The sequence below is a fragment of the Hippocampus zosterae genome, chromosome 7, assembly GCF_025434085.1.
Source record: "Hippocampus zosterae strain Florida chromosome 7, ASM2543408v3, whole genome shotgun sequence".
Classification (NCBI taxonomy): domain Eukaryota; kingdom Metazoa; phylum Chordata; class Actinopteri; order Syngnathiformes; family Syngnathidae; genus Hippocampus; species Hippocampus zosterae.
The window spans coordinates 25290451-25307605 of NC_067457.1; the positions used below are offsets into that span (position 1 = coordinate 25290451).

The 17155-nt window shown below is 46.3% G+C and overlaps 4 protein-coding genes across 5 annotated transcripts in view; 2 read left to right on the top strand and 2 right to left on the bottom strand.

Moving 5' to 3' along the window:
- Positions 1–213: 213 nt before the first annotated feature.
- Positions 214–2834, bottom strand: srfbp1 (serum response factor binding protein 1). Its single transcript, XM_052071931.1, has 3 exons — positions 2727–2834; positions 1638–2126; positions 214–1558 (listed from the first exon to the last, which is right to left on the bottom strand). Exons 2-3 carry the CDS (start codon positions 2124–2126, stop codon positions 311–313), a joined length of 1737 nt encoding a protein of 578 aa, XP_051927891.1. The 5' UTR covers positions 2727–2834; the 3' UTR covers positions 214–310.
- A 55-nt stretch (positions 2835–2889) lies between these two features.
- On the top strand, positions 2890–9134 carry LOC127604703 (macoilin-like). Its single transcript, XM_052071929.1, has 11 exons — positions 2890–3111; positions 3918–4059; positions 4167–4293; positions 4823–4946; positions 5385–5563; positions 5693–6224; positions 6310–6468; positions 6607–6789; positions 6858–6978; positions 7044–7218; positions 7300–9134. The coding sequence occupies exons 1-11, from the start codon at positions 3032–3034 to the stop codon at positions 7500–7502; spliced, it is 2025 nt and encodes a 674-aa protein (XP_051927889.1). The 5' UTR covers positions 2890–3031; the 3' UTR covers positions 7503–9134.
- A 169-nt stretch (positions 9135–9303) lies between these two features.
- Positions 9304–15220, top strand: LOC127604716 (low density lipoprotein receptor adapter protein 1-B-like). The gene is made up of 10 exons (XM_052071944.1): positions 9304–9587; positions 11156–11298; positions 11432–11544; positions 11619–11733; positions 11830–11902; positions 12099–12179; positions 12450–12547; positions 12637–12671; positions 13105–13136; positions 13419–15220. Exons 1-10 carry the CDS (start codon positions 9503–9505, stop codon positions 13463–13465), a joined length of 822 nt encoding a protein of 273 aa, XP_051927904.1. The 5' UTR covers positions 9304–9502; the 3' UTR covers positions 13466–15220.
- Positions 15035–17155, bottom strand: part of fndc5b (fibronectin type III domain containing 5b) — a 31931-nt gene continuing 29810 nt past the window's right edge. For both annotated transcript variants that reach the window (XM_052071939.1, XM_052071940.1), the window contains exon 7: positions 15035–16924. The gene's annotated coding sequence lies outside the window, so the exon portion shown is untranslated. The remainder of the gene's footprint in view (positions 16925–17155) is intronic.

The following is a 17155-nucleotide window of genomic DNA, read 5'->3' on the forward strand; positions in this document are numbered from 1 at the left end:
CAGCATTTTCCAATAATTGAGTCAAAATCTTTTGCTTGCCCTTTCACTGAGCTTTGTTATAAACATGTTAGTCTCTGCTTTTCATACAATCAACTCAACTGTATTTCTAGAGCACTTTCAAACAGCCATCACTGCATACAAAGTGCTGTACATGGAGCAATTCACATATACAACAAACAGGAAAGCAAATCGCTAACAAACGACACCAATTTGCGAAATAAAAACCAGCAAATAACCAGGAAGCGGCTCGGAAATAGTGCCCAAAAAAGGCATTTTTAAAAATGATTGATTACAAAATAATGAATACATATCAGTCATCATCAAACTTGATCTTCTTCCCTTGGAAAGGCAGAATTTGCCCTTGCTGCTCTTTTCTTTTCTTACTGGCTTCCCACGACGGATGCAGGGCCTGTTGTGGGGCCTGACGGGGAAGACCTTGGCGATCCTGCTGCCTCCCCGCACTGCCTCGGCCGCGCCCTCTGAACTTTGTTCCCTCTGAATCGGAACGCCTGGCATCAGGCCTGTTGACCTTGCTGCTCGTTGGTCCTTGCTCCTCTTTTCGGAACTTTTTAGCAAAGTCTCCACGGCCCCCGCCCAGCGGTTTCCCTCGCCCCCTAAACGGCTTCCCCCTTCCACCCCGATTCGGTTTCGTTTGAGACAGAGAGCAGAAGACACTCTGAAGTTTGGGCGCTTTGGTCTTCAACCGTGACTCAAGCTCATCGAGTTCACATTGAAGCCCGTCGGCTGGCTTGGCTTTTTCCGCCGAATCCTCTTTCGTCTTGTCGCCTTCTGCCTTTTTACTTTTCTTTTTCTTAAATTTGCTCACTTTGCCCACAAAAAAGTCATTGTCACTATCGCTCTCTTCCTGGGACGACTGCTTGTGGAATCGTTCCTCAGTGCTGTCATCAAAGTACAGTTTGTCCTCGTTGTCAGAGAGCTCTAAATCGCTTTCTTCTTCTTTTTCTTCTTCTTTGGTGGGCTTGGACACCACTTTTGGTTTATTCTCCCGAGCCTTTTCTTGCACCACTTTTGGTTGATTTTCCCGAGCCTTAGCTTGTGTTTTTTCCTGAGCCTTAGCTTGCGGTTTCTTCCTTGGCTGATCTGTTGGCACACACTTTTTGACAATTTCAGCCTCCACGGTTACTTTCTTGTCAGCGGCCGCAGTAGCTTGAGTAGATTCCATTTTGCCCTCGTCAGGTTCAGAAATAGTAGGCTCATCTTTTGTGTCTTTATCATCGTCGTTAGTGATGTGCCCCACTTGTTCTGGACTTTTTTCCTCCTTTGCTTCCTTCTTCTTTTCTATCTTTTTAGCTTTAGCATCCGGTGAGTACGGAGCTAACGTCCCACCATCCTTGCTCCTCTTCTTTCGTTCGGCCCGCTTCCCTCCCGTCCTCCTCTCGTCACTGAAAGCCTTCACAGCGGCCCGGATGTCCTCGATCTTTTTCTTGAACTGAGGGTGGGAGGCTATGCGAGCTATGGCTCTGTCGCTCATGGAGGACTTTGGGTTCTTGCACACTTCGTTAAAGTTGAGATTCTTCTGCAAGGCGGTCTTGGTGACCTAAGGATGGATCAAAATAAGTACGCATGGTTAAAACAGGCTTTACATTTCGTTATGAGCCCTGAATGTAGATACATACAAGGTCCGGTCGGAGCACTTTCATTGCGTGGATCTCCTCCAACAATCTGGCGACCCTCCGCTGGTTCTTCTCAATGGCCGCCTCCGTGCCCTTCTTGTTCTTCAGCCCGGCGATTTGACGAATGAGCTTCCTGCTGAGCAACGCCCTCACTCTCTTCACCTCTTTTCTCATGTTCACCACCTCATTGTTCAAGTTCAGGACCTCAGGCTGCTTTTTGACTTGAGCTTGATCAGACTTGATCTCTGTGTCAACTTTGGGCTGTTCGGCCTCCTCCTCATCTTCATCACTGCAGTCCTCTTCTTTAAATTCTTCGGAATCTCCTCCAACTTCTTTCTCTCCGATTTCCGCTGCTATTTCTCCTCCCACCATCTGCTTCTCTTTATTGTCTCCCTCCACATCTCCATTATGGGACTCTTCGCCCACATCTTCCTTTTCCTTCTCCCCAATGTATGATGCCATGTTCTCTACGGTCTCCTGAGAAGCAGTCATCTGTTAAAACATAAACACATTAGATGAGGGAGGAAAAGTAACAAATAGGTATACTTGACGGTGTATTAAGCATAATGGTCACGTACCCTGCAAAAGTTGAATCTAAGCAATCGGCCTCATGTTTGTTGGTAATTATGTTTCAAATATGCAGACGAGAAAGATTCTTATTTAAATAATTCGGTTAAAGACATTCAACTATTCCAGCAATAGTTTTGGTGACAAACAGAACAATTACATGTCTTTCAATTAAATGGTATACGGTACAATGAAATGCGCTATCGAATATTTTGATGAAATGTACTATTGCTAACACCGGTGGTATGCCGTGATATTATTCGAACGTAAAGGTGGACGGTAACGAAGTTGCAAATAGGGTGTTTAAAATGCTTCAAACTTGAACGAAACGCGTTGCAACGTAGCTTCCAGTCCGATTCCATTCTAGATAGGAAGCACCGATGCGCGGCGGGGCGAGCATGCACACGTTTTGGCAGGCAGAGTTGAACAAAGTAGCTTAAAGAAGCGTCTGCACGACGGGCTACTAGCGGAAGCCAAAAATGAACACAAAGCGATCAAAGCACGTCTCACTACGGCACGGCTTACCGTAGTTAACAGGCAACACGCCTTCGACGTGAGGCGAAGGCAGCAAACGCGTCGGGGGCGGCCATGTTTGACGTCGCTACGCCTCTGATGTCGTCATCACGTCAGACGTCGCGTAAGGGAACGCGGCGTGTCGTGTAAAGGGGCGGGGCCTCGGATGCACTGTTATTATTTATTTCTTTGTTTCATGTGTATTAAACAAAAACAACGGTGGCTAATTCACGGCCTGTGCATATTTCGCGAGGGCGAATGACAGTCGCGTGCTCCCGCTACCGCACCGACACATCGGGAAAATCATCAGGGGGAGGATGAAGCGGCGCAATGCGGACTGCAGCAAACTCAGACGGCCGTTAAAACGGAACCGAATCACCGAGGGTATATATAGCAGGTACAGGGGAAAAACGGGTTATTGTGTAACGATGGCGCCGATCTCAATGTCGACATTGGTCTTGCGCGCGGCGCTTCATTCATATTGAACGAAGATGTGCATTGCGAGCTCTCCGAACAGCAAGATGAACATTCTGGTTGATTGTGTTGGGGGCTGGCGAATGTCTGTTATTTTGTTCCTGGCGAGCTAACGTTCCTTCATTCAAATCTGGCTCCGCATTTAAATAGCGTTTGCTAGAAATCGCCCAGTGGTTCCCGTGAGTCATCCAAGAACCACCCCCCAACCCGAACCTCCAAGCATCATTTTCCAAACGGATTCAAAAGATGAATTATTTGCGATGCGCAGTCGAAGGTCTGAAAGAATAATTTGCGATGCACAGTCGAACGTCTGAATATGATCTCCTGCTGAAATGTTGTGTAACAAAGGAATGTATATAAAACAGTACTTTTTTAAAACCCCACAATGCATGTAGCGTCTGTAACGACTCGAAACGTTTTAAGTCGTTTTGCAGCATTTTGAGCGCGCACAATTTCAGCCGATTACATTACCGCGTTGTAAACGTGCAATTACACATCACAGTTCGCACAATTATCAGTGTAGCATAATTAGCCTGTAATTGACGCACACGTCAAAATGCAACCTCTTAACCTTTGAATTAAGTATCTCTCAAATGATTTTCTCAAATAATGCCGATCGCTCCAAAACGACCATGTCATACAAATCTGCACTCAACGGTTGTAAGCAGCCGGCTTTTGTCCCAAACGTCATTTATCTCCGGTGTGTCTTTTGTCTCCCTCTCCTCGCAGTACATTCCTGTACCTGAAGTTCCTGGTGGTGTGGGTGTTAGTTTTGCTTGCTGACTTTGTGCTGGAGTTCAGGTTTGAGTACCTGTGGCCCTTCTGGCTTTTCCTTCGCAGCGTCTACGATTCGTACAGATATCAGGGGCTGGTAAGAGGATGCTAACAATTCAGCGCATCCCCCAAAGTACGCCCGTCTCATGACACACGGTCAATTTGTTGAAGTTTCTCTCTTTTCCCCACCTCTCTGTGTTTCAGGCCTTCTCATTCTTCTTTGTGTTTGTGGCACTCACGTCAGACATCATCTGCCTCCTGTTCATCCCTGTCCAGTGGCTGTTCTTTGCTGCCAGCACCTACGTATGGGTGCAATATGTATGGCACACAGGTCAGTTTGCGGTGTATCGCATTCCCGCCTTTTTTTGTTTTTGTGCAGACGACAGTTTAATTGGGCATAAACGTCTGGCCTCGGGGCGGCCCGGTAGTCCAGTGGTTATCACGTCGGCTTCACAGTGCAGAGGTACCGGGTTCGATTCCAGCTCCGGCCTCCCTGTGTGGAGTTTGCATGTTCTCCCCGGGCCTGCGTGGGTTTTCTCCGGGTGCTCCGGTTTCCTCCCACATTCCAAAAACATGCATGGCGGGCTGATTGAACACTCTAAATTGTCTCTAGGTGTGAGTGTGGGCGTGCATGGTTGTTCGTCTTTGTGTGCCCTGTGATTGGCTGGCAACCAATTCAGGGTATCCCCCGCCTACTGCCCGAAGACAGCTGGGATAGGCTCCAGCACCCCCCGCGACCCTAGTGAGGATCAAGCGGCTCGGAAGATGAATGAATGAATGAATGTCTGGCCTCGATGCTTGCAAAGGATCGAATCTGTCATTTGCCTCCTGACCCGCTTGACTTTGTTTGTCACACCCAGAGAGAGGAGTGTGTCTACCCACTGTGTCGTTGTGGATCCTGTTTGTATACATCGAAGCTGCCATCCGCTTCAAAGACCTGAAGAACTTTCATGTCGACCTGTGTCGACCTTTTGCCGCTCACTGGTAAATCTCCCCTTAAAGTATCCTGATCGCAGGGATGTGCGGTCAGGGGAGGCAGGTGAGGCACAGCCTCACCTCTGAATGCGCATTGCATTGCGCAATCATCACAAACTGGGTTGATACGTGCAACTGGCTCGTGCTGCTTGCCGTAGAACTGCATGTCGCAAATATAATGTTTAGCCAATTGAATAAGCGACCCTTTGTGCTTTACATATTTGTAAATGTGACGCTAAAGGAGTCGGTGCCTCACCAACCATGAACCTCACCGCACGCCACTGCCTGATAGCACATTGCAGGGGCTCCCTAAACCGTTTCGCTTTTTCCCCTTGTAGGTCAGTGGCGTAACAATTTGTATTTTCCCAAATCTCTCCTACAAATGCTGCATGTCCAGCTTTCGCGACGGAGGTGCGGCTTAATCTCAATATTTTATCTTCTCGACAGTATTGGCTACCCGGTGGTGACTCTGGGCTTTGGCTTCAAGAGCTATGTGAGCTACAAGATGCGGCTAAGGAAACAGAAGGAGGTGCAAAAGGAGAACGAGTTCTACATGGAGCTGCTCCAACAGGCCCTACCCCCTGAGCAGCAGATGCTGCAGCGACAAGAGAGGGAAGCGGAGGAGGGTGAGTAAACCAGAACTGAACCGACACCCCCGTGCAGCGTACGTGAAAGGTTCCAGTTGAAGAAGGCAGAAAAAAAAACAACATTATTTTTCTTGTCTTCTATTGTCTCCGTTCTTCCATCTGCTTCAGCCAAGGGGATTTCGGAGACGGAACCTTCCATCGGGTCGCAAAACGGAGGACCCCCCAGTAAGAAAAGCGCCTCCGTCCCCTTACCAGAACTGGAGTGCAGGGAAAAGGGGAAGGACAATGCTGGAAAAGAGCGCGAAGGCAAAAAAACCAACGCAATTGGAATCAATAACAACAACATTGTACACTCGCCGGACTCCAAACTCCAGGAGACGGAATATATTGAGAACTACATCAGGGCAAAGAAACTGAGCAACGACGTGGCGGCGGAGAACGCGCACGGCGACTCCAACGCCGTCGCCGCTTCCAAAGAAGAAGTGGCGGCGAGTGGCAAGAACTACAAAAATGCCTCCGCGGGCGGCGCCTGCAACTCATCGCCGCGGAATCACACTTTCAGCAACGGCAGCCTGCCCGCGGCGGCCTCGTCGTCCGCTAAGAATGACAAAAAGCAGAAGGGGGGTGGCAAAAGTCCAAAGGATCCGCTGGAAAACTGCATCCCCAACAACCAGCTGGCCAAGCTGGATGCGCTAGTACGGTAAGAGATGACATTTCGTCGGTAGGCTTTAGCCGCCTTTGTTGATGACCTTGTGTCCCCCCCCCCCCCTCCCCGGTATGAAAAGGATGGAGCAGGACGTGAAACGGCTCAAGGCAGACCTGCAGGCCAACAGGCAGGTGGAGTCGGACTTGCGCAGTCAGCTGTCCACCCTGAGCAGCCAAGACCGCAGCCTTCGCTCCGAACTGGGCCAGCTCCAGCAGGACAACGAACTGCTTCAGAACAAGTGGGTTGAAAATGCACCTCCATGACTTTCCAAGATCCAATTTAGGAAAAGTCATCAAATTGTAGGGTGACGGTGTAGTCATTACAGGAGTTAAATGTGACCCGACCAGAGGTTTCATGTTAGAACCCACTGCCGCAGGCTCCACAGTTCCGTCCAGGCCAAGCAGAAGGACAAGCAGACCATCTCGCAGCTGGAGAAGAGGCTGAAAGTTGAGCAGGAGGCGCGGGTCCTGGCTGAAAAGCAGCTGGCCGACGAGAGGAAGAGGAAGAAGATGGAGGAGGCCACGGCCGCCAGAGCGGTGGCCTTAGCCGCGGCCACCAGGTACTCGTTACCCAAACGTTCAGCGCGGCGGAACGGTTAGCGCTCACATTTTTTTTTTCCCCTGCCAGAGTGGAGTCGACCGATTCCCTGCGCGGTCGAATCAGAGATCTGGAGACCGAGTGCAAGAAGCTCAGCATGGACGTGAAAGTCAAAGAGGAGCAGATTCGAGATCTGGAGGGCAAGTGCCAGGTAAGACCGAGGAGTCTGCACCAACTTGCCCTTTCAGATTAAATGTGGCGAATGTCTCCTTGCAGGAGTTGCGCAAATACAAAGAGAACGAGAAGGACACCGAGGTCTTGATGTCGGCGCTGTCGGCCATGCAGGAGAAGACGCAGCACCTGGAGAACAGCCTGAGCGCTGAGACCCGGATCAAGCTGGACCTGTTCTCCGCTCTGGGCGATGCCAAAAGGCAGCTGGAGATCGCGCAAGGTCGGGAGGGAGGGTGGGAAACGGCGTCGCGTCGCGCGCAGCTTGGGTGGCTCACGCTTGGGTCTCTTCCTACATATGCAGGCCAGATCCACCAGAGGGAGCAAGAGATAGCAGAGCTCAAGCAGAAGATCGCCGAGGTGATGGCGGTGATGCCCAGCCTCTCTTATTCGGCTGACAGCAGCAACCTGAGCCCGGTGACCCCGCACTACTCCTCCAAGTTCATGGACAATAGTCCCTCCTCCCTGGACCCCAACGCCTCAGTCTACCAGCCCTTCAAAAAATGACCGGGTTGACTTGTTTACTTTTTTTTTTTCTTCTTTGAAGCTCTTTGTTTCACTTCGGGTCATTCTGAGTTTACAAGCCTCCGACAGATTTTTGCACTGAGAGACGCGACTCCTGCAGACATATCAACATTTGAAAGGAGTGTTTTGAGTCGGGTCGGGAGGTTTCGGGCAGATTGATTTCAATAGACGGGGGAATGAGGAATACTTTGTCGGCCGAGAAAGACGACATTGATGTCGCGCGTGGTTTTTCATCAGCGTATTCCTCAACGGGCTTTTGTTTCGTATGAGTCAATTTGGGCACCTAAGCGATCGAGAGATACGTGAATGTAAGCCTATTCATGCTTTGGGATCCGTGTTCACGTAACGCGATGATTGTTTGTTATTTGAGGATAAGAATTTCCCCCACTCGATTCAACGCTGTAGTTGAGGATTAATCACGGCACTGCCAAAACACGACAGAGTACATCACCTTGTTTCCGCAAACATGTTATTTTCGAGGTGGACCAAATTCCAACCTGTTCGGCCATATCCTTTGATGAATTTCAGAATGATGTCTCGGTAACTGCTCTTATTTTGCAGATTATTCAGTGCCTTTCAATTCTGCCATTTTTTTTTTCTCAAAACGCCGCAGCCGGATGCTTTCCGGTGGGGGCTTTTTCCTATCATTTACGTGTCACCAGCTCAACTAAGAACTTGTTTTGCAATTTCCCAACTTAAATATGACAGCCTGAATTTTGTCTTAAAGGGACAGTCTTGGTGTGACAAATATCAACCAAAACGGAAAAGATGGCATCCCTTTGTTTACAGCAATGTACATTGACCTCCGGAGGAATGTTGCTTTGTTTAGTTAAGTGCCAAGTGTTGTGTTCTCCATTCTTACTTCAATTGGTGGAATTAGCGTTACTTTTTTTAAAAAAGGTGTTTAATTGTTTTTGTGTCACTAGAATGTATCTAGATGGTGTAGAGCAGGAGTGTCAAACTCATTTTTGTCGCTGGGCCACATTGTAGTCACGGTTTCCCCTGGAGGGTCGTAATGAATTTTGGGGAACCATACAAATGTTTAATCCCCTCCACATCTTGCATACACGGCGCACAACAAATTGATGAATAGTTTTAAAATATAGTGAAGAATAATGACTCTTTGAAATTGAAATTTGACATACTTGATTTGCTTTCGCGGGCCGCATAAAATGATGTGGTGGGCCAGACCTGGCCCCCGGGCCTTGACTTTGACACCTGTGGTGTAGCGTTTACAAGGCCGATTGCAACGAAGCAGCGGGTTGTGACTCCCGATTGTGTTATTCATACATGTGTTTACTTGTGGATTTCATTTGGGGGACAGTATTTTTGTACTTCTCATGATGTTGACTGCTCAAATTTTTCAACCAGGTCGGGATTTTGTGAATGTGAACCATTTTGATCATGTTTGTGCTATCATGTGACCTTAACCTGGAACATTGTTGTTGCGGATCACTCACTTTCAGTACTGTACATTCAGTTCATGTTGTGAGAAAGGAAGAATGAAGAGAGGCAAAGAAAAGTGATTTGTGCCCCCCTCCCCCTCCACATCTCACTTTAAGCAAAGTGACGGACTTCAGTTTGCCCATCACTATTAAAGTCTTGCTGGAGGCAGTGCAAGCTATTCAGACTGCGTGATGTTTAGATATTAAATTGTGTTTCTATCATCTAAAGCCTTTAAGACCATACTATTCGATACGGAACGCTCCTTCCAGAACTGGAGGACATTTTCTGTCCCCTGCGAAATGTCATTCATTGCAACATCTATAAGAAGTTATAAGAAGTTACTTCTGATATCCAAATTCACATAAAATCCAACGTTTTATTTTCCAAGACGCCTTTTCGAGCTTTGTGTCGTTTCACGTGGGTAGCAAGATTTCTGACGGCCCCTGAAGGCACCGCGAGGACGCGCTGCCCCCAGCGGGTCCGCCGGTCAGCGCTCGTGAAACTTCTCCGGATTGTGCGCATCTTGTAACGCCGAGATGGATGCCCTGAAGTCGGCCGGGAAAGCCATGATCCGAAGACCCAGTGTGGCTAAACAATCCTGGACTGCCAGAAGACACAAAAGTAAGTTTTTTTCCCCCCTTTAATCTGAATAAAAATAAAGTGTCACGATCGTTTGCTCATAGTTATATTTGCATCACATGAAAGTATTTTGGTTCTCGTGAGAATGAGTAAAATCCCCAAATGAGGTTTCTGAGGTTTTCTACTTTAATGCGCAGACGGTAAACCCCTTCAAAATAATATATCCAACAAGTGCTCCTTTAAATAGTAAAAAGATTGTCCTGATGTCGTCACTATTTATTGCCTAGTTGTTGAGTATACTTTTTTTTCAATTGCAAACACACACACACACACGCACGGTATAGATCCTCAAACAATTTTCAGTTGTTTCGGTCTAAAAAACAAACATACAAACAAATACAGAGACTTTCCGTCTTGAGGTGACATAATGCGGCAAGGCTCGCACAAATTCAGGCAGAGCCAGGAAGTCCATGACACTTCTCAGACAGGGAAAGAGGGGGAAAAAATGCCCCCAACCTCTTGTCAACACTTCAATAGTCAATATCGTTTTTGATCATGTGTAAACATTTACTTGAAGACTAATTCAACTTTAGTCTATGTCGCGGAACACGGTTGCAAATCAAGACTCTTTTTGTAATCCAGATTTTCTCCTTGGAAGGAATTTCACGCTAATCGTGTTGTTCAAAGTGACGATTAGCGGAATTAAGGCAAGTGACCCACTTGTTGTGGAAATAACACATTGCCGTATAGATTACAGTACAGGATTGGGCTCCCGGGAACACATTCCTCACCAGCGTCGACCCGCATCGACCGTCCCAGACCCTCCCAAGTTGCCTCACGTTACACTACAATGGTTGACTTTATTTATGGCGGGAGGAGGGGGGGTCATGAGCACATACTAAACAATACCGGCTGTTTATCAAGTTCAGCATTTCTATCCGAGAACCATCAAGTAGTTTTGCTCATCCACCACCTCAACTTGGATTGGTGAACATTGTGGCTCGGTTGCATCCATTTACTTTGACTTATGCTATCTTTGAATGTCTGTTTAAACAAACAAACAAACAAAGAAAAGAAGGAAACATTTGGCGCCGGGGGTGTATGGACACAGTTGACGGTTTCCATGGAGATTGCACGTTTATCCAACTGGCTACCATTTTGGAGGAGCGTGGAAATAGATGGGCCGGAGTCTAAATTGATGGAAAAATAATAAGCGGATGAATTGGCTCAACTCAAGCTGCATTTCTTTTCCTTTTTTTCCAATGTTCAGACTTAAGTTGCCAATTTTAGGACTTGAATCTTGCTTGACAACAACTTAACTTTGACTTCAATTCCATCACTTAAAAAGTATGAGTTGAAAATCGGCATTTAAGTGGATTTTCTTACCTGATAAGAAGTGCAGATGCCGCCGCCTCATTGATGAGGTACCACAGCGATGACATCTGACCTAATCTGCATCTACCAAAAAAAAAAACAACAAAGTTTTACATCAGTTATGTGTTCCAGTGACAAAGTCCGAAATAATGTTAAAACCAAAATGAGACTTAGTCCCACTATCGGAAAAAAGAATCATTCGTTGATTTGGTTACGTTTGATTTGACATTGGGAAGAGCTTCCAGAGAACTGGACGGACACAAGAGAGACCATCTTGGAGGGGATGACCTTTAGCCTCCGTCACCTCGGAATGACCTTAGTGGACCAGCCCAAAGGCGAGGAACTGGCAGCCGCCGCGGTGAAGAGGATCGTTGCCACAGTAAGAGCGAAATATTTTTGCTTTGCCTCGCTCAAATGATACGTCGGGATTTGTTCATTCGGAGAAAGTAAGCGTGTCGTCATCCTGATTTCATTTCACATTCAGTTAATATTTTTTTTTTTGTGCGTGGCAGGGAAAAATCTGCGGGAAGAAAGCGCAGAAAGTCTACCTCAAAGTGACTCCACAAGGCATCGCCCTCTATGACAGTTGCACCAACAACTTCCTGGAAAACATCTCCATATACAGGCGCGTGCGCAGAGCTGCCAGGCTTTTGTCATCCCGCGCTACGCATGTCCTAACTTCTCACCGCCGCACTGCAGGATATCCTACTGCGCGGTGGACAAAGTGCACGACAGAGTGTTTGCATTTATCGCCCAAAACACCCTCAACGGGACCTTGGAGTGCCACGCCTACCTGTGCTCCAAGAGGAAAGAGGTGCGAACGGTGCTCTCCTAATGATCTCACGCAGTCCTCACGATTGCTTGACATGAGCTGGTTGTTCTTCAAATGTTTGGATGGTTTCTTCCGTAGGCGCAGGCGGTAGCCCTGACAGTAGCGCAGGCCTTTGGAGTAGCTTTTGAACTGTGGCAAGTCACCCGAGAAAGTAAGCCTGCAACTCCTTGCGCTAGACCTGTCCAACAGAGGCTTGTCCTGAAATAGTCGGCTGATTACATTGGTAGCAGGTGTGCGAGCCGGAGGGACGGCCCTCCTCTGCCACCTGCTGGGGAAAGACATGAACAGGAGCGTGACAATTCTGATCATAAAAGACTTGGAATATCCTTTCTTGTCCTGTGTTTTAGAGAAAGGAGGGCGAGTCCAGTCAGGTTCAAGCGACGGGCTCGGCGGCGGCTCCGCTTCCGAGAGATCCCCCGGCCCCCAAGGTAAAACTGCCGCCACCCAGAACCAAACCAGGTTGACCGGTCGAAGCCACTCACCGCTCTTGAATGATTTGATTTCGACAATGATTCAAAGGGTTTGATGCCCGCTGTTGCCATATTTATGAGTGAGATACATCCGACATTCACGTCACATGCCGGCAGAGCTCAGACTCCGTCCAAAACCAATTCCGCACGTGCCGTCAATGAAAAAAAAAAAAAATGCCATCTCTGCCACTATACATTAAAATGGAGAATTGTTGTCTGACCTGCAAGACGTTGCCGCGGTCGACCTGTTGGACGCTGAGACGAATGAGAACGTCGATCAAATGGACAACAACGGGACATCTGAGAGGAACGATAATCCAGCCTGGGTAAAATATAGTGACACTCACCTATACACGGTTACTTCGTGATGTCTGAGAAGATAAAAAAAAATATATCTATTTTTTTTTAAATGTAGGCACTAGAAGATGACTTGGACGAAGCCTTCTCCAGGTGAGTTTGGTGTGTTAAGTGGTGTTAGTATTTACCTAAACTAATCCATAGTAATCCCCATTCACCCCCCCCCCCCCAATAATAAAACCTGCTTCAAAATATTTTCATATTGTAGTTGACACTTATTTTGCTTGGCATTCCAGAGCTATCTTGGATATAAAATGTGTACACAGCCCTGTTCTAATGTCAATGTTTTGGTGACATTAAAATTAAAAATGATCTTTCCTGGTTTGCAAAACTCAACTTCATTGAGCACTTTAAAACCCACCATAGGACGCACAATACAAACCAAGAGATGATAAGCTTTCTTAAATACTTCATATACAGCAATGTACAAAACCACCACACAAAGTGTATATATTTATATTCATATTTTTGTCTTGTTAGTTCAACATTTATAACAAGCTCAACTTTGGTATGTTTGTGTCTCCAGCTGTGCTGCGGACAGCTCGGGTTCACTTCCAGGTGACGTTGAGTATTGCTGTCAACAGTTTTGTATCCTCATTTCGATAATCATCGCAAATCGCTTTGCACTTCCGAAACACCGTCGTCGCGTGTGCTCTTTGCTCACTTTCATGCTGTGACTCCATTCAGTTTGCTTAAAATTCCTCCAAAATGAGAGAAAAAAATGGATTCATTCTTACGTCGGGCAATAATAACTAATCTGACTTGATTTCCTTTTCAAGGGAACTGAACCTGTTGCCATCAATGTTGTCTTTACATGTAACTTTTGAATTGTCCCCCTAGACTGGCCGAGTCACGTACTCACTCCCAGATCTTGGACGTTGGGCTGATGCCCCAACGCTGACTGTTTGAACCTGCCTGGGACGGCTCCAAATGGCGACCCCCCCCCCCCCCAAATCCCCCAAAATGCCCTCTTTGGGAATGACTTCCTCAGCATTTCGACAAAGTGCCGCTTCACATGGATGCACAGTGACTTCACGAGCTACTGCGAATTTTGCTCTATTTATGTGTGCATGGGATGATGACAAAAAAAATCAATCAATGAATCACCAAAGTCATAAGAACTAACTAACTGAAGCGTCCCAACACACGCACACACACACACTACACACACACACACACACTACACACTATAGTTTATGTTAGAGATGGATTTGGGCCGAAGCAGAAAAGCAGCGGCTAGGTGAGTTTTTCAGCAAATATAGACGGATAGGTTCCCAAATGCCAGGCTGCAAATATACAAGGTTCCCTGTTTTTTGGAGTATTTTTTAATGTGATTGTGACTAAATTATACCGACTGATTTGAAATAATAAAAGTCGTTCTGAAAAAAAAGGTGTCATTTGAGCAATTCTGTCAATAATCTGACCCTGTACGAGTGCATACATTTTAAATGTTTTTTATTATGAACTGCAAGTGGATGGGTGTCTATTTTTTCCCCCTCGGTCTTCTTCTATCTACAATTAGTTGTTTTTATTTGATAGTTTTTGTGACGTGCTTTAAGCTCTACAAATTAATAAAAAAAATCATTATTATTGGCACATGATGTACTCGATTGTGGCCGAAAGTCACGTGATCGGCCTCACACTTGCTCGCTCTCGGCGAATCGGTGTGTCAGGGACATTGCGTCCCACTCTGCTTACTTAACCAAGCTGCATTATTAAACAGGCCTCCCTCACGCTTGGTTTCACGGAAGCACGCAGAGAAGACCAGAGAGGGACTAGGAAGACCAAAAGAGCACTTTTACTCTCAATAGTATGGAAAAATGCTTCCAGCTGGAACTGTGTGGTGCATTTAGGACGCAAAGGTCAAGTGAGAACCGGCTTTCCAAAATGGCCCCAAGGCAGTTTTGTGTCTCTCGGTGATTTTGTTTGTTTCAGTTTGTCCTTATTATTTTTTGCCAGAGGGACGCTGTATATCATGGGTCCCCGACCTTTTTTGTGTCACGGACTAGTTGAGACAAGTACACGCTGTTTGCGGATCGGCAACCTTTTTTTTTTTTAAATCACTTTTGAAGCACTGGTTCTGACATCAAAGATAATTCAACATTTTAAAAACGATTTTTCTTCATTCCTATCAAACACGTTTTCTGACATTAAAACAAATCTTATAAAAATAACACCGTCAACTACTAAGAAATGGACCAATCACAAATCATGAATACGCCTTATCATGTCAACAATATCATTTTTAAGTGATGATCCCACATATGCCGTAGGCATCATCGCTCCTTACAAACGTGGATGATCAAAAGATGACACAATTCACTTTTATCAGGTGGTTGCCAGATAGTTATAAGCAATCATAAGAATTAGCCAAACGATAGTCTAACAAGGCGTGGTTGGGGACCACACGCGAGGAACTCACGCACCCAAAAATTCTTATCAATATGCAAAAATGGTACATGAAAAATATTTATTTCTTGATCATGTCGTACAGTACATACTTGTGACATTCACATTTTCTTGGAAAATAGGATGGGCGTATTATTTCATTTCCTCACCTGACAATGGAGAAAATTAACTAAAAAAAAATGATTGAAGTTGATGTCGATATGTTTATTTCACGAGCGTGTTTGGCAATCGTGTCGACACTTGAACATGATGTGCTCCAAAAAAAATAAAAATGTTGACACAACCACAGGAGTGCCCTCCATTTTGCCTCACTTCACAGAGATGCAAGACAAAGTCGAACACACAAGGGGGAACGCCTGTGTTCTTATTACGGTCTGATAACATATGCGCACTCGTAGAATGACTCCGCCCTTTTTATCCTACCAAATGCCAGTTAGTATCATAACTGGGGTGCACTAGTCAAAGTTAATCTGCTGGAACTAGTTGAATAATTGGGGGGCACAGTAGTAGACTGACTCTAGGAACCGCGAGTTGAATGCACCGCTGACAACTACGCGCACCCGTCGAACAAATATGGCGGACAAGTGGACAAAATCGACAACGACAAAATGACGCACGCTAGTGAATGACGACGTTATACTAGTGACTCTTTTGTCCATTACTGTATGACAGTTATGCAGGCCGGTATAACCGAGGTGGCCAAGTTGAACGACTCGGGCGCACTAGTGGCACAAATGTCTCATGAGTGACTTTTTTTTTTCTCCCCATTAGCGCACGATGTACAGTAGTATCACGACAAGTCCACCTTAATAGAACTATTATCTTACTGGCGCCGTTTTCCACTTCTGTATGACAACGATGCACGCTAGTGGAACGACTCCGGCGCACCAGTCGAATGGCCGCCATGGCCTAGTGTGCTGAACATCTTAACTAGCTCAGACTGTTGAGCCCGCCAGTAGAATGATGAGCGCTGTCGGTTGACAAGAGCGCACAAATAGACCAACGACGTCTTTCGCTGACAGTTTTCCGGATCTTTCTAATGATTGCGCGTGCCGATGGAACGACGAAGCTGCGCGAGTAGAACAACAATCTTACTGGTGCACCACTGCGGTGCCCGCGAATGGGTGCACCGATAAAAATGTGAACATTTTTCATGTTGCATTTGCTTTGTAAATAACACGTCAACATGACTATGAATGTTGTTCTTATTTTTTTTTCTTTCCTCTTACAGAATATGTGCATATTATTTGGTATATAGTGGAATTTTCACAGCACGATTCTCCACCGGCTTTTTGTAAATACATTTGGTTTCACTGAAGACCGAGAAGTCATACACAAATATACCGTAGATAGCATCGTATTTGATCACATCAATGCCGCGGTGCAAAAAAAAACAAAACAACTCAAGGTCAATCTTGTGCCTATGCATGTATTATTCTCAAGGATGTCCTGACAGTACGCTCAACCTGTCGCCATTCCGCATTGCAGCCATTTAAATGTTTTCAAGTAGCTCCCGGACATCCGAGTGCATGGAAGCTTGTTGAAAAAGTAGTGAGACGTCACTTATAAAATCATCGCAATCTGCGCGTGTGTCACGGCCGCTGTTGGCCGGTGGAAGGGAAAGACGGTGAAACAAACAAAAAAAAACCTTGTCATATTGTCTTCCCCCAAATGTCAAGGGCACCCACAAGCCAGTAGGATGGAGGTAAGTGGTGACAAAAAGATCAACTGAGGGCAGCAGCCGCAAAAACCAACAGATGAGACAATCGGGAAGTGTAAGCGCAGCAAACCCCCTTTATCCTCCATTGTTCCCTTGTCGGAAGCCTTTTGATTGCACTTGATCAGAAGTTTTCCCAACAGTTCTTCACTATGCCAAGAGCAGTTGAACGTTGCATCTGTAGTCCAGCACGTTTTGGCTGCAGAACGCCTCTCAGGCTCTAAAGGAGAAGAAAATGCACTGGAAGCAATTCTATAATCATAGTCCCCCACCCCCCCCACCCCCCCGCCATTTAAACCTATTCAATAGTTCAGCATTAATCCTGCTTGCGAAGATAACTCTGGAATGTTTATGAAGTCAACAGTGAAAGATTGCATTACCGCAGCCCAGGAGATTGTTTTCCTCCCCATTTGCTTGTTAGCAGAATTACCACTCCAAATGGATTTACGCA